General features: G+C 45.5%; 1 protein-coding gene across 2 annotated transcripts in view; it reads right to left on the bottom strand.

Moving 5' to 3' along the window:
* The window catches only part of TBC1D2B (TBC1 domain family member 2B), a 62,903-nt gene that overhangs the window by 32,782 nt on the left and 7,147 nt on the right, over positions 1–22,974 (bottom strand). The window contains exons 1-2 of one of the 2 annotated variants that reach the window (XM_034783017.1): positions 19,292–19,605; positions 10,289–10,442 (exon numbers count right to left, since the gene is read on the bottom strand). In XM_034783017.1, coding sequence (XP_034638908.1) covers positions 10,289–10,424 — 136 coding nt within the window. In that variant the 5' untranslated portion in view covers positions 10,425–10,442; positions 19,292–19,605. Of the gene's footprint in view, positions 1–10,288; positions 10,443–19,291; positions 19,606–22,974 lie in introns of those variants that run through there. The other variant, XM_034783015.1, reaches the window with a different exon arrangement.

The following is a 22,974-nucleotide window of genomic DNA, read 5'->3' as shown; positions in this document are numbered from 1 at the left end:
TAATTACAATGCAAGATTCTAAGCAGAAAAGGACAGCTTAATTTCTTCTCTCTGGAAATACTGTGATCCATGATGTCAGCAGTCTGACAGTCTCTTAAAAAAATGTTCTTATTTTAATTGCTGCTTCAGCATGGTTTTCCAGAACTCACTACGGGTATGTCTACACTGCAATTTAAAAACTGCAGCTGGCCTCTGCCAGCTGACTCAGGCTCGTGGGGCTCACGCTAAGGGTTGTTTAAAGGCAGTGTAGACATTGGAACTGGAGCGTGGGCTTTGGGACCCTCAACCTCACAGGGGTCCTAGAGCTCAGGCTCCAACCCAAGCCTGAAAGTCTAACACTTCAATTAAACAGCCCCTTAGCCCGAGCCCCACAAGCCTGAGTCAGCTGGCGTGGGTCAGCCACAGGTGTCTAATTGCAGAGTAGATATACCCTATGTTTTCTGCTTTCTGCAATGCTGCATTTATTTAATAGACACTGTCTGAACTGACTTTCAAAGGCTCATGTAGCTGCTGACAGCCATAGTCTCAGTTCATCCTACTGACTTGCTGGACTCTACAACAGCTTTTTTGATTACAGCAGACAAGGCAAAATTCTTGCCAAGTGGTGACATTTAGCTTTGGAGGAGTGCTTTGTATGATCTACCAGTATGCAGGGCAGCAGAAGTTAACCTTTTTGCTAAGTTTAAAAGGAAGAAAAATGTAGAATTTTTTCATCTCAGCCAACAGCCACACTTCCAGCTATTGCAAAAAAATTATAATGTACATTAGCATCACTCAAATGCAGAGGATGAGGCTGCGTGAAACAATGAAGCTGAACTCTACTCCCTCCTGGGTATGCTTTACAACACTTTATGTACATGATCACAATCTGTTTCTAAACTGTTACAGTAGAATATTAAAAAAAAAAAAAAAAAACGATCTCACAAATGCTCCTGGAACCAGTAAGACATGTACATACTTTACCATGTAACCTTGTAATATTGTCACCCATATCTTTCCTAGTCATTATTTCCTTGTATGTTTATGGCCAACACCCGAACCTTGTTTTAAGTTATTTGCTCTCTGGGGCAGAAGGTAGGTCTGTTATTGTGAGCCAAGGCTCAAAGAGAACATAACAAGGGAAGACTTGCAACTACGCTTGTTGTATCAGTTCTGGGGACAGAGCAAGACCACCAAGAGCCCCCTAATGCCAACTGGCAAAAGGATTACAGGAATGTCCTGATTCTGGTATGTACATTCTGTTTCACCAAAGAATGTCTTGTGAGGTCTTAAATGAAAACCAGGCTCACAGTGGTCATCAATATTGTTATGAAATTAATTATATACATATATATATATATATATATATATTATACACACACACACACACTATGTGTGACAGTGTACCCCATAAGGCCTCATGAGAATATGCTTATGAATGTATATATGATATAACTGGAATATGTTTTATGCTACATATGCCATGTAATATATCTAGAAAGGTTATGATCTACTGAATACATTCCTCCTCTTTGTATGCATGTATCATTTTTGTACTTGAAGTTAGGAATATTGGCTGTATACTTGCTTGATTTCTAAGTAGCCTTTGTAAAGCATTTGGTCAGCTTCTTGAGAAAGGAATATGCAAATTAAGTGCCCAATCAAGAAACACTTAAGGGACAGGTTTCAGAGTAGCAGCCGTGTTAGTCTGTATCCGCAAAAAGAAGAACAGGAGTACTTGTGGCACCTTAGAGACTAACAAATTTATTAGAGCATCCGAAGAAGTGGGCTGTAGTCCACGAAAGCTTATGCTCTAATAAATTTGTTAGTCTCTAAGGTGCCAGAAGTACTCCTGTTCTTCTTTTTACTTAAGGGACAATGGATCTTGGGATGCTCCAATCCACATAAGAAGTCTACATGAGGACGTTCAAGGTAGCAGGTAAGCCATGGCTGCTGCCTATAAAAACTGAGTCATGAATGGACATGTGACTTGCCCATGTGACTCCAAAACTCCATCTTGGAGCTGGACTTTGCATAGGAGAGAGGAGGGGGTCTCCACCCACAAGAGAAAGTCTATTTAAGCCTGTGGAAGACTCCTCCATTTTGTCTTCAGCTGGCTAAAGAGATAACCTCTCTACCCCCAAGGATACCTGAAAGAGACTGTAACAAAGGACAGTAACTACAGGGGGTGAGAGTGATTTCTGGACCTGGACTAGAAAGAGACTAGTCTGTAAAAGGAAGCTTACTGGAACTGGTGAGGTTTTATCTGTATTCAGTTTTCTTAGACATAGACTTGAGAGTTCTATTTTGTTTTACTTGGTAATTCACTTTGTTCTGTCTGTTACTACTTGGAACCACTTAAATCCCACTTTCTGTATTTAGTAAGACCACTTTTCACTTATTAACCCAGAGTATGTATTAATACCTGGGGGGGGGAGGGGGTGAAGAGGAGGGCAAACAGCTGTGCATCTCTCTCTATCAGTGGTATAGAGGGCGAACAATTTATGAGTTTACCCTGTATAAGCTGTATACAGGGTAAAATGGATTTATTTGGGGTTTAGACCGCATTGGGAGTTGGGCATCTCAGTGTTAACGACAGGAACACTTCTGTAAGTTGCTTTCAGTTAAGTCTACAGCTTTGGGGCATGTACTTCAGACCTGGATCTGTGTTGGAGCAGACTGGCGTGTCTGGCTCAACAAGACAGGGTGCTAGATTCCCAGGCCGAAAGGGAAAGCAAGGGCAGAAGTAGTCTTGGCACATCAGCTGGCAGTTCCCAAGGGGATTCTGTGATCCAATCTGTCACACTATGTAAGGAGTTATGTACAGTAACTCCTCACTTAACGTCATCCTGGTTAATGTTGTTTCGTTGATGATCAATTAGAGAACATACTCATTTAAAGTTGCGCAATGCTCCCTTATAACGTTGTTTGGCAGCCTCCTGCTTCGTCCACTTCATGCAGAAAGAGCAACCCGTTAGAGCTAGCTGGTGGGGGCTTGGAACCAGGGTGGGCCGGCAGCCCCCCATCAGCTTCCCTAAGTTCTCTATGCAGCAGCTACCCAGCAAGCTATCAATTGCCAGGCAGTAGAAGCTATCCCTCCCCCCACTGCCCTGTGCTGCTCCTGCCCTCTACCTTGGAGCTGCTCCCAGGAGCCTCCTTCTTGCTGTGCAGGGAGGGGAGGGGGGAAGAGGTGTGCTAATGTCAGGATGTCCCCCGCCCCCTGTATCCTATCTCCACAGAGCAAGGGGATGGGGGATACGACAGGGCTCAGGACAGAGGGAGCTTGCTGGTAGCAGCTGCTTTCTTAATTTGCTGATCTACTTAAAAAGGCAGTGTTCTTAGAGTGAAGTCAGTGTACTTAAAGGGGCAATGCGCGTCTCTCTCTCTCTCTCTGTCACACACACACACACACACACACACACACACACACACAGTGTGTCTCTCTGTCTCTCTCTGCCATGCTGTGTCTCCTCCCTCCTTTTGTGCTGCCTTGTAGAGTGTGAGGCTACATTAACAACTATGTGTTAACCCTTGAGGGCTCAGCCGAGTGCTAGTTCATCATTTAGCAGTAAGGCATTCCCTGGGAAATATCTCACCCTCTTCCACCCCCTGACTCCACCACCTCAACCAAGCTTCACAATCATCATTGCTGTGTACAGTATTAAATTGTTTAAAACTTTTATATTTAATTTAATATATATAAAAATAAAAAAAAGAGTCTTTTGTCTGGCAAAAAAAATTTCCGTGGAACCTAGCCTCCCCCCATCTAGAAGTTTTTGGACAGATGCAGTAGCAATTACAATATGCCTCACTATACTATGGTGAAGATGTATGCAAAGGATTTTAAAACCACATTACATTTATGCACATTCCTTTGTGAAGCAATTAAATATATATAGCTCATCACTAGCACAAAATGCACACAATTGTTTGACTACAAGAAAAACAAGTTACTGTGTAACTATCTAGGCTCTCATCATAATCTTCCCTCTTTTTTAAAGTGGTGTTTTATTTAAAAAAATTAACACCTTTTTTGTTGTTTTCTTTTAAAAAGAAAAAAAAAAAAGTTAAGCTTGATGAGTTTCTTTTCTTTGAGAAGGTTTCCACATATACCTCCACAGCTAATGAAAAATGTAAGTCCAGGTTTGTCAAACAATCAATCTGACCCAGTAAAAAAGAAAATGTAGCTTTAAAACTTTTGTTCTATCAAGGAGATCACTAGATAAAGCACTAATAATGGAGATCAAAAGTTAATGAGAAAAGTAGACATCCCCACCACTATTAGTTTGAAGCAAGCAATCCAACATTTAAAAAGAGGCAACATCCTTCAGTCTTGTGGTGAAACAGAATATTTGAATTATTTCATCAGATATGAAGTATTTTGCAGGAATTAATGTAGAACACAATATTATTCGAAACAATGGTAACTGCAATAGGTCATTTGGGGTTTCATTACCACTTTACCACCTTCCCTTAATAATCAAGTACTTGATATCAAAGTCAAAATAAAAATGGATTCAATATTATAAACAGTGGAGGATGTCAAAAGATTAATGTGTAAGATGTGCTCTGGTTGAGCTCCAGTTTACTTATGGCTTTTGTGATACAAAACGAACTTGGCTGCAAAAAAATAAGATGGAAGCAAATGAAAGCCTCCTATCCCACCTGAAATTTTTTAAAACCAAATTTCAAACAGGAGGGTGCCATTTTCCTAAGGCACCACTGAGGAATGGTGGAATTCAACTCCAGGTAGTAACAAATTCTGTGATGACAGCTCAATCCATTAAATATATAACAGGAAATAACCACCACACTGATATGCAAATGAAGTGATAGACATTGATGTATATAAACAAACATCTAAATAGGATTTTGTGGTTTGGGGGGGAAGGGGTAGCTTTGTCCCTCTGTCACGAAGCAGTGGAAAGAGTGATTTCCTTGCTCATCTCTGGCCTGGTTACAAATTGTTGATACAGAGTCTGGGCCTCATTCTGTCATATTACTTTGAATAGTATCTTATGCTGTGAGTGGTCCCACAGCGGGAGGTGGCATAAGCAGGCCCTCTATGAAGAAAACACATCTCATCTCCTCCATCTCATCTCTTCCCTAGTGTTCTACAAGAGTTGTAAAAGTTAAAGAACTCCAATTGCCACCTTCTTGCATTTATACAGCACTTTTTATCAGCTCACCACAAAGGTCTTAGCAAATAATAACTAATTAAGCCTCACAACATCCCTGAAGTTGGTAATTATTCCTATTTTGCTGGCCATAGAACCTGAAGCCATAGAGAAATTGTTCTCATGTGCTTTAATAACTACTCACTTACTGAAAGGATTTTTATTCAAGTTTTCCAGAAAGCTTGCCCACTTTCTTGGGCAGAGACGCAGCAAGAGAAATTTCAACATAGTAATTTCCCCCAAAATATTATTAGTATAGAACTTGAAAATAGGAGCTTATTGAAAATGCTTCCTCAGCCATAATTATAGCATCACTTTTGGGGTGCTAGAAATATATTTTAAGATATCAATAATTCAAAGAAACTGAGTCCAAACCATGCTCCTTGAAAATATCAGGATAATTTTGTGTCTGGCCATTATATGAACTAAACATCAGTGTTACTTATTAGCTGGAAGGGAATCTGAAACAAAAAGACATCTATCACTGTTCAACACTTTTGCTAGATATACAATCAGAGGAAATTATCCACTAGTCAGTGAATTCGTAGACTTCAGAGCACCTTTTGTAGACTCCAGGGCAGGGTGAAGACGAATGCTCTTAAACCATTTCTCTTCTACTCCTGTCTTTCTCAGACTAAGATAATTGGCTTCTAACTACTTAGTATGGGTGTGCAATTTTGAAAATACAACTTCTCAATTCAATTGTTTTCCTTTATGTCTTAATGCTAGATATATTGATAACTTCTCAATGAATACTTAACTGATGAAGCATTAGGCATGGTGCACTGTTGTAAACAGAATTGTGAAAAGCTTACTGACATTGAAAGCAGTTGTTGCAAGTTATGTCAAAATATATGGGGCTTGTTATAAATACACAGTGTACCAATATTAAGAAACTAAATGTAGATGAATGCAGTAATATCAGATCGCCTAAAAACGAAGAACCAAATGAACAAACGGAAGCTATATGAAATTCCAAGAAACAAAGTTCAAGGCACTGGAAAGAACAAATTATTTACTTGACATCCATGAACAGTACAATGGCTCCATTAGAAGACATACAAAAGTAGTGTTACTATATTTGCTTTTCATAGCCCACTTCTACATAAACATGAATATTAAAAGAAACTAGTAACAAGAATGCCTCCTTGTCAAGGCTACATCAGACAGAATGGTAGGACAACCTCTACTTTTCATTCTAAAATGGTTTAAATTAGAAATCTGAGTAACTGAAAGAAAAGAAAAATTACTTCTCTCGTGTAATCTAAATTTAAAAAAAAAGATATTGCAATGAATAATTTGTTTCTTGATCTGAAGCAGCACTACTTCACCATTCAGATGATTAGTAACTGAACCTGCTTTTAAAGACTCACTTTTGTAATGCAGCTTGTATATTCTGCTACAATGTATGTAATCAATAGTACAGTAGGAAGTTTTTACAAGTTATAAACGTAATTTACAGCCTCTGATCAGAGGGGAAAAATCCCCTCCCTTTGTAAAGCACCTAACGATCTACAGATATAAATCACTGTAAGTGGTGCGTATTATTTTTAGAAGTTTAAACAAGTAGTAAGAAAGGGAGACCTAGTAAAAATAACTAGTCTCATATTTTCAAACTCTCTGTGGTAGAGAACAGTCAAACTACAACTACTCTCTCAAATGTAGGCAAGGAATGGGTTAGAGGGTAGTGCTAAAGCTGGCCAACAGGGGAATCTGAACTTTGGGGAGCAGGGGGGAAGACTCGGCTTAAATTTCCTGTTACTATGGAATGAACCAGTCTAAGCCAATGAATTTTAAAGCTTTTTGAGTTTTGCCAAATATTGGAAAAAATATACCTGACCTTAAAAGTCTGCATTAGCCCAAGGGAGCTTTCTTTCACATCCCATTTGGAATACAATAGAATTACTTCAAGATCTACTTCCCCATTTCTGGATATGATGGAAGGCATCAGTTTTCTGCAATAATCAAAGAGCAAACCAAATCGAAGTGTCTCTCCTACATCAGCAAAAACATAAAAGTTTGAAAAATGCATTGCTGCACTTTCTAGACCTCTTATATCTCTGAAAGTTTATATTAAGCTTGACTAAAGATATTCTCTTTTTGTCAAACCACATATGCAAATTTGAAGTAAAAAGTTATCTTTCACTGTCTTAAAGGTTGGGAAAAAACATCAAACTTATAATGAAAAGTTAATTACTAACTAGAGCTGCTTCCACCTCTCCATACTTTCATAAGGACAACTCTCAGAATTAGTTCTGAATATACTAGGGTTACCATATTTGCACAATCAAAAAAGAGGACATGGTGGGGGGGAGGAGCCCCGCCCCCATCCACTCCCTCCCACTTCCCACCCCGGCTGCCCCCCTCAGAATCCCCAATCCCCCCCGCTCCTTGTCCCCTGACTGCCCCCTCCTGAGAACCCCCCACCCTAACTGCCCCCCAGGACCCTACCTGTGCCCTGACTGTCCTGACCCTTATCCACACCCCCACCCCATATTCACACCCCCGCTCCCAGACAGACCCCCGGGACTCCCATGCCCTATCTAACTGCTCCCCGCCCACTGACAGGACCCTCAGAACTCCCGACCCATCCAACCCCCTCTGCTCCCTGCCTGCCTCGACCCCTCTCCACACCCCTGCCCCCCTAACAGCCCCCCCAGAACCCCCTACCCATCTAACCCCCCCGCTCCCTGTCCCTGACTATCCCAACCCCTCTGCACACCCCTGCCCCCATGACAGACCCCCCCCCACAAACTCCCGACCCATCCAACCCCTCTCCGTCCCCTGACCTGGGCCGGCTTTAACAAGAGCCCAGGAATGCTCCAGCTGGATTCGCGGGGCTTGGGGCCGGGCCAGAGGTGCTCGGCCAGGGCCGACCCGGCCGCCCTGTGGCCTGAGCCAGGCCGGAGCCACTGGGCCGGCGCGCTCGGCCGGAACTGGGGCCGCCACCCTGGAGCCCAAGCCGGGCCGGAGCTGCTGGGGCCGGGGGTGCTTGGCCGGCGCCGCTCAGCCGGAACTGGGGCCGGTGCCCCAGGGCCCAAGCCAGGCCGGGCTGGGGCCGGCCGGGGCCAGAGGTGCTCAGCCGGAACCGGGGCCGCTGCCCTGGGGCCTGAGCCAAGCTGGAGCCGGCGCGCTCAGCCGGAACCGGAGCCCGGCCGGTGCGCGTGGCCAGAACTGAGGCCGATGCCCCGGGGCCCGAGCCGGGCCGGAGCTGCTGGGGCCGGACTGGGCCGCGCCGCGCCTCCCCGAAGCCCTCCTCCTCGCGTCCCCCCCGCCCCAGCTTACCTGCTGCTGCCCGCCTGCCCCTGCTTCTTTTCAGACTTCCCGCGAAGATCTGATTCGCGGGAAGCAGGGGAGGGGGAGGAGCATGGGGGCGGAGCGTTCAGGGGAGTGGAGGAGGGGGAAGACAGCTGCGGGGCCAGGGGCGTGCTAAGGCTGCAGGGGATGGGGGGAGCCGAGAAGGGGCTTTGGCTGCCGAGCGGCGCCGCTTTTCGTTCGGGGGGGAAATCCTGGACATTTTTAGATTTTTAGAAATCCCCCCCGGACGGCTATTTATAGATCGAAAAGCCGGACATGTCCGGGGAAATCCGGACATATGGTAGCCCTAGAATATACAATATATTACCTGCATGTAAGTCATGTTGCATAATAACACAGTAGAAAGTGAATATTATCACAAAAGGAAAGTGGCCTATTTAGAAACCGCATTATTCAGCAAGACACCGTACTTTGTAAATTAGTTTATACCCACTCACTCTCATTAGGGCACCGTATATTAGGCATTTGATTAGACCTGAAATCAGGTTCTCTTTTAGTAAATTATATGCTTTTGGAAGGACAAGACATGCATGTCTATCAGTCGTTTTCAGATTGGGAACGAACGAGATACTAAATCCATGATTTGGCAAAGCACTTAAGCACATGCTGTGACATTCCAGGGTACAATCTAGACTAATGAGTCGGTGTGCCACCCTGGCCCTGCAACTTTGAGTGAAGTAGTTCCCACTTGGGCTGCTCACAAACACACATAGCATGCAAGTCACACCCTGAGTGTTTGTGTATAACTGCAGGCTGCCAGCCACACTTGGGTTAGACTCTGGCTCTCACCAGCCTTATTTATACTGCAGGGTGACCCCAAGACACCCCCAGTCTTAGATTTTGCCCAGACATGCATGTCCTGTACTGTCCAGCCCACTCTTCTGGACAATAAAAATCCATTATTTCTTTAATAGAAATAATATGCACACAACATTCCACCATAACTGGAGTTTCCTAAACACTTCAATTTTAACATACTGATTAGATAAAACAATAAAACAAGTTCATTAACTACAAAGAGATAGATCTTAAGTGGGTACAACTAATGAGACATAAAACTAAGAAATGGTTACAAGAAAAATAAAGATAAAACACAACTGGTGCCTAACAAACTATGTTAAACTCAAAATATTCTCTCACCACATGCTTTCAACAGTCTTGTTTTGCTTATTCTTCTTGACCATAGCAATTATGTTTACACCAATGCACTGCCCTTAAGCAGTAAAAGCATGAGCTTTATTTGGTCTGCTACATTTGTAATAACTGTTCAGAATGTAGAAGATAATTTTTTATACTTTCCGTAGTTGACCAAAGTAATAAACCAACTAGACTCTTTCCATCTGAAAATATTTTTCTCCCTTCCCACTGAGGAAGTGGACCTTAAATGCCAAGAAACTAAATATGCCACATTTTAAGATATTCTGACAACAAAAGGATGAATTAATACCCTTTAAATTGAGCTCTTTCACACTACGTGACCCAACCTTAATGGTACTCCATTTTGCTTCCATTTACGAAATCTATTCTTCCAAGTGTCATTATGTTCCATGACTGAAATAAATTAGGACAGCCATATGAACTTATGTTTATGTCTAAGAGGCACATTTATAAACACAAGAAATGAATATAAATATATTGATTTTAGAGAGAACATGATTCTGCAAACTTTACAAGAACATTTGTAATCTGCTTTAAAGAAGGAAAAAAAGGAGGAAAATTGTAGAAAATTTACCATGAACAAAATTATAGTGGTAAACTCTTACTAAACAGAAATTCTACATGCTCCATATGTGTATCTCAAGTTTTCAACTTACCTATATTGTCTTTGGCAACAAGACCTTTGGAAAAGTCACTGGGTGTAGGTGAAGTTCTGCTGTCCCTCTTTGCTACATCAAGGTTGTTACAATATTCCCATCTCTTCTGTTGAAGTTCTTGAAGCCAGTATGTCATGTCCTGACGGGTAGCAGCCTACAAAAAAAGAGACCAGAGTACTGAAAAACAAAGAGACGGATACACTTGTCAAGCATGGATATAATTTAACTTGCATTGAAAGGAAGACAACAGAGGTACCAAGTAGAGCCCTATGCGGATACAAAATTTGTACACCTCTACCCCGATATAACGCTGTCCTCGGGAGCCAAAAAATCTTACCGCATTATAGGTGAAACCGCGTTATAGCGATCTTGCTTTGATCCGCCAGAGTGCGCAGCCCTGCCCCCCTGGAGCGCTGCTTTACCGTGTTGTAGCCGAATTAGTGTTATATCGGGTCGTGTTATATCGGGGTAGAGGTGTATCTGCATCCGATCTGTAATCCGCAGACATGATTCGCGGATGTAAAGCGGATAACTGCACATTTGCAGCGCTTTACTGCCAAGAGAGTAGAGGTGCCAATAACACTCCACTAAATAGGATAATCCAAAAATGGATTTATTGTTTTTTATTATATATATATATATATATATATATATATATAAAAAAAATAAACACACACACACACACACACCACTAATAAGTCAAATCTACCTTTAAAAATTAATCATCCATGCCTAGTTTCTCCACCTTTGCATCTCCATCTCCCCAAGGGTATGTCTACACTACAAAATTAGGTCGATTTAATAGAAGTCGATTTTTTAGAAATCAATTTGATAGTCAATTGTGTGTGTCCCCACTAAGCGCATTAAGTCAGTGGAGTGAGTCCACAGTACCGAGGCTAGCGTCGACTTTCAGAGCGTTGCACTGTGATAGCTATCCCACAGTTCCTGCAGTCTCCGCTGCCCATTGGTATTCTGGGTTGAGCTCCCAATGCTTGATGGGGCAAAAACATTGTTGCAGGTGGTTCTGGGTACATGTCGTCAGGTCCCCCTCCCTCGCTCCCTCTGTGAAAGCAATGGCAAAAACTCGTTTCTTGCCTTTTTTCCTGGGTTACCTGTGCAGACGACATACCACGGCAAGCATAGAGCCCGCTCAGCTCACTGTCACCGTACGTCTCCTGGGTGCTGCTGACAGACGTGGTACTACATTGCTACACAGCAGCAGCTCCTTGCCTTTGCAAGTTAGCAAAGACTGTTAGCAGCCGTATTGCACCACCTGCTGTCGTCTCCTGGTTGCTCCTGGCCGACCTCAGTGAGGTCGGTCGGGGGCGCCTGGACAGACATGGGAGTGACTCCAGGTCATTTTCTTCTTAAAGTTTAGTCTAATGGAGATTCACTCCTGCCTGGAATATCATGCAAGCTAGAGGCTTTTGCCTCAGGCTGCTCTCCCAGTCGGCAGCACCGCGCGGTCGCACCTACCCCAGCCTACCCCTTGCTCCCATGGCTCATGAAGCCTGACAGTAGTAAGGAGCAATTCAACTATAAGCTAAGCAAGTGCAGAATGGCGGTAGAATGTGTCTTTGGATATTTAAAATCTCGCTGGCACTGTTTGCTGACTAGGCTGTTTGCAATTAGAAGAGCACAGCAAGGCGCGCTGCGCAAAACAGAGGCTTTGAAAACCAGTTTCATGACTGGCCAGGCTTCGATGTGACAGTTGTGTGTGTTTCTCCTTGATGCAAATCTGCCCTCTTTGTTGAATTTAATTCCCTGTAAGCCAAGTCGTCAGTCGCCCCTCCCTCCGTGAGAAGAACTGCAGACGATCGTTTCGTGCCTTTTTTCTGTGCAGACACCATACCACGGCAAGCATGGAGCCCGCTCAGATCACCACGGCAGTTATGAGGACTGTAAACATCCCACACATTATCCTGCAGTATATGCAGCACCAGAAACTTCAAAAGCAGGCGAGGAGGCGACGGCAGCACGGTGACGAGAGTGACGAGGACATGGACACAGACTTATCTCAAAGCATGGGCCCTGGCAATTTGGACATCATGGTGGTAATGGGAGAGGTTCATGCTGTGGAACGCCGATTCTGGGCCCGGGAAACAAGCACAGACTGGTGGGACCGCATAGTGTTGCAGGTGTGGGATGATTCCCAGTGGCTGTGAAACTTTCGAGTGCGTAGGGGCACTTTCATGGAACTTTGTGACTTGTGCTTCAGGGGAGGGGAAAGCAAGAATACCAAGATGAGAGCAGCCCGCTCAGTTCACAAGCGAGTGGCAATAGCCCTCTGGAAGCTTGCAACGCCAGACAGTTACCGGTCAGTCGGGAATCAATTTGGAGTGGGCAAATCTATTGTGGGGGCTGCTGTGATCCAAGTAGACAACGCGATCACTGAGCTGCTGCTATCAAGGGTAGTGACACTGAGAAATGTGCAGATCATAGTGGATGACTTTGCTGCAATGGGATTCCCTAACTGTGGTGGGGCGATAGACGGAACGCATATCCCTATCTTGGGATTGGAGCACTAAGGCAGCCAGTACATAAACCGAAAAGGGTACTTTTCAATGGTGCTGCAAGCACTGGTGGATCAAAAAGGACGTTTCATCAACATCAACGTGGGATGGCCGGGAAAGGTACATGATGCTTGCATCTTCAGGAACTCTGGTCTGTCTGAACAGCTGGAGAAAGGGACTTACTTTCCAGACCAGAAAATAACCGTTGGGGGATGTTGAAATGCCTATAGTTATCCTTGGGGACCCAGCCTACCCCTTAATGCCATGGCTCATGAAGCCATACACAGGCACCCTGGACAGTAGTCAGGAGCTGTTCAATACAGGCTGAGCAAGTGCAGAATGGTGGTAGAATGTGCATTTGGACGTTTAAAAGCGTGCTGGCGCAGTTTACTGACTCGGTTAGACCTCAGCAAAACCAATATTCCCATTGTTATTACTGCTTGCTGTGTGCTCCACAATATCTGTGAGAGTAAGGGGGAAAACGTTTATGGCGGGGTGGAAGGTTGAGGCAAATCGCCTGGCTGCTGATCACGCGCAGCCAGACACCAGGGCGGTTAGAAGAGCACAGCAGGGTGCGCTGCGCATCAGAGAAGCTTTGAAAAACAGTTTCATGATTGGCCAGGCTACGGTGTGAAATATCTGTTTGTTTCTCCTTAATGAAAACCCGCCCCCTTGGTTCACTCTACTTCCCTGTAAGCCAACCGCCCTCCCCTCCCCCATTTGATCACCGCTTGCAGAGGCAATAAGGTCACTGTTGTTTCAAATTCATGCATTCTTTATTAATTCGTCACACAAATGGGATAACTGCAAAGCCGGGAGGGGTGTGGGGAGGAGGGAAGCACAAGGCCACACTGCAGCTTTCTGTTGCTTGGGCAGTCCTCTGGGGTGGAGTGGTTGGGTGCCCGGAGGCCCCCGCCCACCGCATTCTTGGGCGTCTGGGTGAGGAGGCTATGGAACTTGGGGAGGAGGGTGGTTCATTACATAGGGGCTGCAGCGGCGGTCTGTGCTCCTGCTGCCTTTCCTGCACCTCAACAATATGCCAGAGAACATCAGTTTGATCTTCCAGTAGACTCAGCATTGCATCCTGCCTCCTCTCATCACGCTGATGCCACCTATCATCTTAAACCCGCCACATGTCCTCGCGTTCATTTAGTGCTTTCCTGCACTCTGACGGATACACTTGTCAAGCATGGATATAATTTAACTTGCATTGAAAGGAAGACAACAGAGGTACCAAGTAGAGCCCTATGCGGATACAAAATTTGTACACCTCTACCCCGATATAACGCTGTCCTCGGGAGCCAAAAAATCTTACCGCGTTATAGGAGAAACCACGTTATAGCGAACTTGCTTTGATCCGCCGGAGCACGCAGCCCTGCCCCCCTGGAGCGCTGCCTTACCACGTTGTAGCCAAATTCGTGTTATATCGGGTCGTGTTATATCGGGGTAGAGGGAATGGTTTCAAACAGCAGCGCCTTCATTTCACATACCAAGCACCCGTTGGGTTGGCCATTTAAAAGGAGGGGCTGCGTTTTTTAGGTTAACGTGCAGCACAAATCGAACTAACACCCCCCTCCCCTCCACACACACACACCCACACCCAATTCTCTGGGATGATCGCTTCACCCCTTCCCCCACCACGTGGCTAACAGGCTTTGGGAGTACATCCAGAAGAGCTTCATTAATATGTCCCTGGAGGATTTCTGTTCCATCCCCATACACGTTAACAGACTTTTCCAGGCCTGGTCTACACTACGGGTTTAGGTCGACTTTAGCAGCGTTAAACCAAATTAAGCCTGGACACGTCCACACAACGAAGCCCTTTCTTTCGACTTAAAGGGTCCTTTAAACCAGTTTATTTACACCACCTCCGACGAGGGGATTAGCGATAAAACTGGCCTTTGCGGGTCGGAATTGGGGTAGTGTGGACGGAATTCGACGTTATTGGCCTCCGGGAGCTATCCCACAGTGCTTCATTGTGACCGCTCTGGACAGCACTCTCAACTAAGATGCACTGACCAGGTAGACAGGAAAAGACCCGCGAATGTTTGAATTTCATTTCCTGTTTGCTCAGCGTGGAGAGCACAGGTGACCACGCAGAGCTCATCAGCACAGGTAACCGTGATGGAGTCCCAGGATCGCAAAAGAGCTCCAGCATGGACCGAACGGGAGGTACAAGATCTGCTCGCCATATGGGGAGATGAAGCAGTGATCGCTGAACTCCGTAGCAGTAAAAGAAATGGAAAAGTATTAGAAAAGATCTCCAAGGCCATGAAGGACCGAGGCCATAACAGGGACACACAGCAGTGCCGCGTGAAAATTAAGGAGCTACGGCAAGTTTACCACAAAGCCAGAGAAGCAAACGGAAGGTCCGGGGCAGAGCCGCAAACTTGCCACTACTACGCGGAGCTGCATGCGATCCTAGGGGGTGCAGCCACCACTACCCCAACTGTGTGCTATGACTCTCTCACTGGAGAAACACACAGGGAAGACGGTTCGGGGAACGAGGAAGATGACGATGGAGGTACTGTAGGTAGCTCACAGCAGCAAGGAAGCGGAGAAACCGGTTTCCCCAACAGCCAGGATATGTTTGTGACCCTGGACCTGGAACCAGTAACCCCCGAATTCACCCAAGACCCTCAGGGCACACAGGAGACCTCTGGTGAGTGTAACTTTGTAACTATTTGTAAACATTACAAAAAAAAAAGCAAGCGTGTTTAATGATTAATTTGCCCTGGCAATCGCGGCCAGTACATCTACTGGAAAAGTCTGTTAACGTGTATGGGGATGGAGCGGAAATCCTCCAGGGACATCTCCAGAAAGCTCTCCTGGTTGAAATGGGGTGATTTTATTAAGGGGACATTCAGAGGCGCCCGTTCCTGCTCTTCTGACCAGAAATGTTCCCCGCTGTTAACCACGCGGTGGGGGGAGGGGTGAAGTGATCATCCCAGAGAATCGTGTGTGTGGGGGGGGGGGGGGGGTGGTTTACTTGTGTTTGTGCCGCATGTTAACCGGGAAACCACAGCCCCCTCCTTTTACATTGAAACCCCATTTTAAATGGACAACCCAATTCATCCTTGATATGGGAAATGCGCTGCTGTTTGCAACCTTTCCCGCATGTTAAGAAGGTTAAAAAAGCCAAAACACTGTGGCCTACCATGGCTGCCTGCAAGCCGAAATATGCAACCTTGTAATGAAAGAGTGTACCCATTGTTCTCTAAAATGTGTCTTTTTTAACCACCTCTCCCTTCTCCTCCACCAGCTGCAAATTTTTCTCCTTCGCAGAGGCTCGTGAACATTAGAAAGAGAAAACGGAGGATGAGGGACGATATGTTCACGGAGCTGCAGATGTCCTCCCACGCTGATAGAGCACAGCAGAATGCGTGGAGGCAGTCAATGTCGGACATGAGAAAAGCCCAATATGAACGAGAGGAGAGGTGGCGGGCTGAATCGCGGGATGAACAGAGCAAGTGGCGGGCTGAAGACGATAGGTGGCGTCAGCTTGCAGACAGACGGCAAGAGGCAATGCTCCATCTGCTGGAGCATCAAACCGATATGCTCGAGCGTATGGTTGAGTTGCAGGAAAGACAGCAGGAGCAGAGACCGCCGCTACAGCCCCTGTGTAACCAACAGCCCTCCTCCCCAAGTTCCATAGCCTCCTCACCAAGACGCCCAAGAACACGGTGGGGGGGCCTCCGTCCACCCAGTCACTCCACCCCAGATGATCGCCCAAGCATCAGAGGCTGGCCTTCAATAAGAGTTAAAGTTTTAAAATGCAGTGTGTCCTTTTCCATCCCTCCTCCCCCACCCATCCCAGGCTACCTTGGCAATTATCCCCCTACTTCTGTCAGGAACTAATAAAAAATGCATGAATGTGAAAAAACAATGACTTTATTGCCTCTGCAAGTGGGAGGGGAGGGTGGGGTGGGGTGGTTGGTTTACAGGGAGGTAGAGTGAACTGGGTCGGGGGGGTTTGGAGGGTTCATCAAGGAGAAACAAACAGAAGTTTCACACAGTAGCCTGGCCAGTCACAAAACTCGTTTTCAAAGCTTCTCTGATGCGCACCGCGCCCTGCTGTGCTCCTCTAACCGCCCTGGTGTCTGGCTGCGTGTAATCAGCGGCCAGGCGAGTTGCCTCAACCTCCCACCCCACCATAAAGGTCTCCCCCTTACTCTCACAGATATTGTGGAGCGCACAGCAAGCAGCAATAACAATGGGGATATTCTTTTCGCTGAGGTCTGAGCGAGTCAGTAAGCTGCGCTACCGCGCTTTTAAACGTCCAAATGCACATTCCACCACCATTCAGCACTTGCTCAGCCTGTAGTTGAACAGGTCCTGACTCCTGTCCAGGCTGCCTGTGTACAGCTTCATGAGCCATGGCATTAAGGGGTAGGCTGGGTCCCCAAGGATCACGATAGGCATTTTAACATCCCCAATGGTCACTTTCTGGTCCGGGAAGAAAGTCCCTTCCTCCAGCTTTCGAAACAGACCAGAGTTCCTGAAGACGCGAGCATCATGTACCTTTCCCGGCCATCCCACGTTGATGTTGGTGAAACGTCCCTTGTGATCCACCAGGGCTTGCAGCAGCATTGAAAAGTACCCCTTGCGGTTTACGTAGTCGGTGGCTTGGTGCTCCGGTGACAATATAGGGATATGGGTTCCGTCTATGGCCCCACCACAGTTTGGGAATCCCATTTCAGCAAAACCATCCGCTATTGACTGCACGTTGCCCAGAGTCACTACCCTTGCTATCACCACGTCTTTCATTGCCCTGGCAAATTGGATCACAGCAACCCCCACCGTAGATTTGCCCACTCCAAATTGATTCCCGACTGACCGGTAGCTGTCTGGCGTTACAAGCTTCCACAGGGCTATCGCCACTCGCTTCTCAACTGTGAGGGCTGCTCTCATCTTGGTATCCTGGCGTTTCAGGGCAGGGGAAAGCAAGTCACAAAGTTCCATGAAAGTGCCCTTACGCATGCGAAAGTTTCTCAGCCACTGGGAATCATCCCACACCTGCAGCACGATGCGGTCCCACCAGTCTGTGCTTGTTTCCCGGGCCCAGAATCGGCATTCCATGGCATGAACCTGCCCCAGTGACACCATGATTTCCACATTGCTGGGGCCTGTGCCTTGTGAGAGGTCTATGTCCATGTCAATTTCCTCATCACTCTCATCGCCGCGCTGCAATCGCCTCCTCGCCTGCTCCGGGTTTCGCCTTGGCATGTCCTGGCTCTGCATATACTCCAGGACAATGCGCGTGGTGTTCATAGTGCTCATAATTGCCGCGGTGATCTGAGCGGGCTCCATGATCCCAGTGCTAGCTATGGCGCCTGGTCAGAAAAATGGCGCGAAAGTAGTATCTGATGGACCAGGAGAAGGAGGGAGGGCGGGAGGGCGGGAGGGAGGGCCGAGTGACGACATGGCGTACAGGTACAGGAACAGGGAGAAACACAAACAACTGTCACACAGAATGGTCCCCCCAAAGATTAAACTGAAAACCCTGGGCTTAGCAGGCCGTTGATTTCACGGAGGAAGGGGAAGCAAATGAATACAGAACAAATCTATTTTTTACATCTTAAGATGACAGTGCAGCGTGATTGATAGCCCTCGGCATCTTTCTGGGTGCTTGGCAGCAAATACGGGGCGGTGTATGACGATGGTCTTCAGGCCTATTGCACAATCGGCTGCTCAGGGAAGACTCTGCTAACGTACGATGACCCGACTTGTAATAGGACGGCTAACAGTCGTAATACACCATTTACTGCCAAAAGGCAAGTCCCACGGCTGCCAGCACCCAGATCGCCGATGAAGGCTACCAGTCTACTGGCAAGGGGCTGGTGCAATGCAGCCCTACGGCTGCCAGCCCCATGGCTATCACTCATGCTACACCGTCTACCGCCAAAAGGCAGTTAGCAGCTGCTGCTGTGTAGCAATGCAGTCCCACGTCTGCCGGCACCCAGAGGACATATGGTGACAGTGAGCTCAGCTGAGCTGAGCGGGCTACATGTTGTCTGCACAGGTAACCCAGGTAAAAAGGCGCGAATCTACTGTCTGCCGTTGCTGTGACGGGGGAGGGAGGGGCCTGACGACATGTACCCAGAACTGCCCGCGACACTGTTTTGCATCATCCGGGCATTGGGATCTCAACCCAGAATTCCAAGGGGCGGCGGAGACTGCGGGAACTGTGGGATAGCTGTGGGATAGCTACCCATAGTGCAATGCTCCGGAAGTCGACGCTAGCCTTGTACTGTGGACGCGGTCCGCCGACTAGAGCACCTAGAGCATTTTATTGTGTGGACACACACAATCGGCTGTATACAACCGATTTCAATAAAACCGGCTTCTATAAATTCGAACTAATTTCGTAGTGTAGACATACTCCCAGTAGCTGTACTGGCTGCGAATGCATCCGAAGTCTTCAGGGCAAATTAATCATTAAATACGCTTGCTTTTAAACCATGTATTATATTTACGAAGGTACACTCACCAGAGGTGCCTTCTCGGTCCGGGAGCCCGCCTTCAGTGGGTTGGGAGGGTACTAGATCCAGGGTGAAAAACAGTTCCTGGCTATCGGGGAGAATCCATTGACGGAGTCCACGCACGGGGCTGGGGTAGTTGTAGGGGCACCCTCTAGAATGGCATGCAGCTCATCATAGAAGCGGCATGTCTGGGGCTCTGACCCAGAGCGGCTGTTTGCCTCTCTGGCTCTTGGACAGGCTTGCCTGATCTCTTTAAAGTTTCTCGTGGCACTGCTGTGGGTCCCTGTTATAGCCTCTGTCCTTCATGCCCTTGGAGATTTTTTCAAATGTTTTGGCATTTCATCTCTTGGAACAGAGTTCTGATAGCATGGATTCCTCTCCCCATACAGTGATCAGATCCAGTACCTCCCATTCGGTCCATGCTGGAGCTCTTTTGCGATTCTGGGACACCGTGGTCACCTGTGCTGATGAGATCTGCATGGTCACCTCTGAGCTCGCCATGCTGGTCAAACAGGAAATGAAATTCTAAAGTTCACGGGTCTTTTCCCTATCTACCTGGCCAGTGCTTCGGAATTGAGAGTGCTGTCCAGAGTGGTCACAATGGAGCACTCTGGGATAGCTCCCAGAGGCCAATATCGTCGAATTGCGTCCACACTACCCCACATTCGACCCTGCAAGGTCAATTTCAGCGCTAATCCCCTTGTCGGGGAGGAGTACAGAAACTGATTTTAAGAGCCGTTTAAGTCGACAAAAATGGCTTCGTCGTGTGGCCGGGTGCAGGATTAAATTGATCTAATGCTGCTAAATTCGACCTAAACTCGTAGTGTAGACCAGGGCTAAGTCTCAAGAGGCTGCTCCCATACTATAGCATAGCCCCAATATGGTTGCTTCCTTGACAGCCTCTTGCACATTTAAGTTAGCCCAAGACACTATGAAGAATTCTTTATATACATGAATAAAGACTGCAGACAAATCCAAGTCTCCATACCTACAATCAGCAAGAACCTGATTTTAAGTATATGTAACGTGCTTGGCTGAAAGTGGACAAGAACATATACTGTTACAGTGCATCCTTTAATATAATATATTTACACATTCTGTTGTGTATCTATTGCTATATGAACAATTTAACTCCTACAGCAAGAGGAAGTGTAACAAAACTGCAATGAAATAAATATTTAAGACATTTAATCTATAAATTTAAAAAAGAGTTAAGTCCTCTGCTAATTAACAGAATGGGCAATGGAAATGCAAACATCTTTAAACTATGCAGTAAAACCCATATCTAAATACATTTTTATCATATTTTACTTGAGAGTGTTTGTTGCCATTATTCTTATCAGATTGGTCTCCTCTGTTAAATCAATAAGGAAAAGTGACTGGGTAGAAGGAAGAGGATTATGGATCTGGTGATCAGATTTTACACACATGACTCAGCACTTCACATGCAGAATGAGATAGCTTAAATCTCCTGACATGGTACCTTGTTAAACAAAACTCACAGAAGAGATGATACCAAAGTTTCATTTTTGTTGGCTGCTGTGCAAGACAAACATCCTGCCTGAGGTTTTTCAAATTCCTTGTACCAGCAGAACTCAGTTTCACACTGTGATGTTGCAGTCTATATGGTTTTATAAAAATATGCTAATGAGTGAATATAATGTAACTGGACTATGCTTCATGCAAAAGGTCTCTTGTAAGGTATCATTACAAAGCTTATAATCTACTGAGTGTGATCATCCTATTTGTATAAATGTACCACTCTTGTATCTGAAACTAGAAATATGAAATATAATTCTGAGGGTCTATTGTAATTATGCAAAGTGTGGGCCATTAATGGTGATTTGGAATTTTGATGACTCCCATTAACCAAGACAATTGTCTGCAGATGGCTGTGTTTTACCTGTAAGTCTTCCTGTATACATGTGTGCTGCCAAGTGGACAATGAAGTCTTGCAGTGACATGTGATCACGTCACCTGAACTGGAATCCATCTTTAACCTGGTGTCTTTCCATTGAGAAGGAAGGGGTGGGAACCCAGAGAGGGACAAAGGATTCCCACCTTATGCAAAAGATATATAAAGGGGTGGAACAGAACAAAGGGAGGAGAGAAGCCATCATGAAGAATCCCCAAGCTACCACCTGAGCTAGAACAAGAGCTGTACCAGGGGAAAGAATTGTGCCCAAGCCTAGAAGGTGTCCAGTCAAAGACTCAAAATACATTCCTCACTCTATATCAGGGTGGATAAAAATCACGGATTTAAAAAAAAATGCAAAAAAAAAAAATAGATTTTTTTGATAAAATGCTTTTTGAGGAAAAACCTATCTAAAGATGGCTTTAATTAAAACTACATTATAGCTCAAAGATATCTCATAATGGAATAGGGATTATAAATTCTAATTCTATAGTATGAGACAATATAGTCATGTAATGTTTAAGAAAAGTTTTGTAAATGAGTTCTAATAGTTCATGGATTAGGGATCCAACTTTATGGGATTCCAGGGGCTTCTGTATAGATTATTTAGGTTAATCTTTCTATCGACCCAATGGGACTCAGTGCTCAGTCTAGAAGATACCATCAGAGATGCTTAGATTTGTGTCTCCAGAAGTAACATGCTTGTTAACAGCAAAAATGTTTATAAATAAATAATATAGATGAGAAATAACAGACCTCAACCCTATCGTCCGTCTGCAAATTTGTGTATACAGAGTCAATCCCTTACCTCTCTCTAAAAGTGCAAAGTTTCAAAAAGTTCAATGACTAGAAGATTGTTGGGGGCGGAACAGATCTGGACAAGGAGAAGAAGTCTGGAGATAAATGTGAGAAGGGAGGGACAGGCAGTAGAAAAAAAAAGTGAAACTGTTTGAGAAGCATATTCCAGAAGTCTTGAGGTCTTTCTGAGTGTAGCCTTCATTGATTTGAGATCTATCACACCATTCTCTCTCTCTCTCTCTCACTAGAAGGGAAAACCTATAATGGCAGCAGGCCATAAAAGAGACCCAGTTTGGGAATAAGAGCCATTCAAGGAATATGTTTGCTGATGATGTTTAAAGAAAGTCACACCAGTGAACTGGTGGAAGTCACTTAAGCACTTGGATTCAGAGACTGTTGAAGTGATAATCTCACTTTTAACAGCAGTAGCTTCTTCTGCAGGTGTAAAAAGAATATTTTCTTCCTTTAGACTAATTCATTCCAAATTGAGAAATAGTTTGGGACCTGAAAAAGCAGGAAAGCTTGTTTTTCTTTTCCAGATTATGAACAAACAGGAAAATGAAGGTGAAGATGACTGAGTTAGCTGCAGAAGCCGATATTTTAAAAAGCAACAGAGGGTCCTGTGGCACCTTTGAGACTAACAGAAGTACTGGGAGCATAAGCTTTCGTGGGTAAGAACCTCACTTCTTCAGATGCAAGGAAAGAAGAAGAAGTGAGGTTCTTACCCACGAAAGCTTATGCTCCCAGTACTTCTGTTAGTCTCAAAGGTGCCACAGGACCCTCTGTTGCTTTTTAAAATAGCTGTGTATGATGAAGGGGTAGGTCTTTAAAGGTAAGAGGTCATTCTAGGGGCTTGAACTCTCAGATTCTGGCGCTATTGCCTGCTTCTACCAGCTGATCTCAACCCAGCAAATCCCTCAGATAGTAGCAGTAGTGAGATCTTGTCCTCCTTTTCTGGACTAGCCACCAGAAAAAGGA

Source organism: Trachemys scripta, chromosome 10, assembly GCF_013100865.1.
Source record: "Trachemys scripta elegans isolate TJP31775 chromosome 10, CAS_Tse_1.0, whole genome shotgun sequence".
NCBI lineage: Eukaryota > Metazoa > Chordata > Testudines > Emydidae > Trachemys > Trachemys scripta.
The sequence above is the reverse complement of the archived record's forward strand: the minus strand, read 5'-3'. Positions and strand labels throughout refer to the sequence as shown.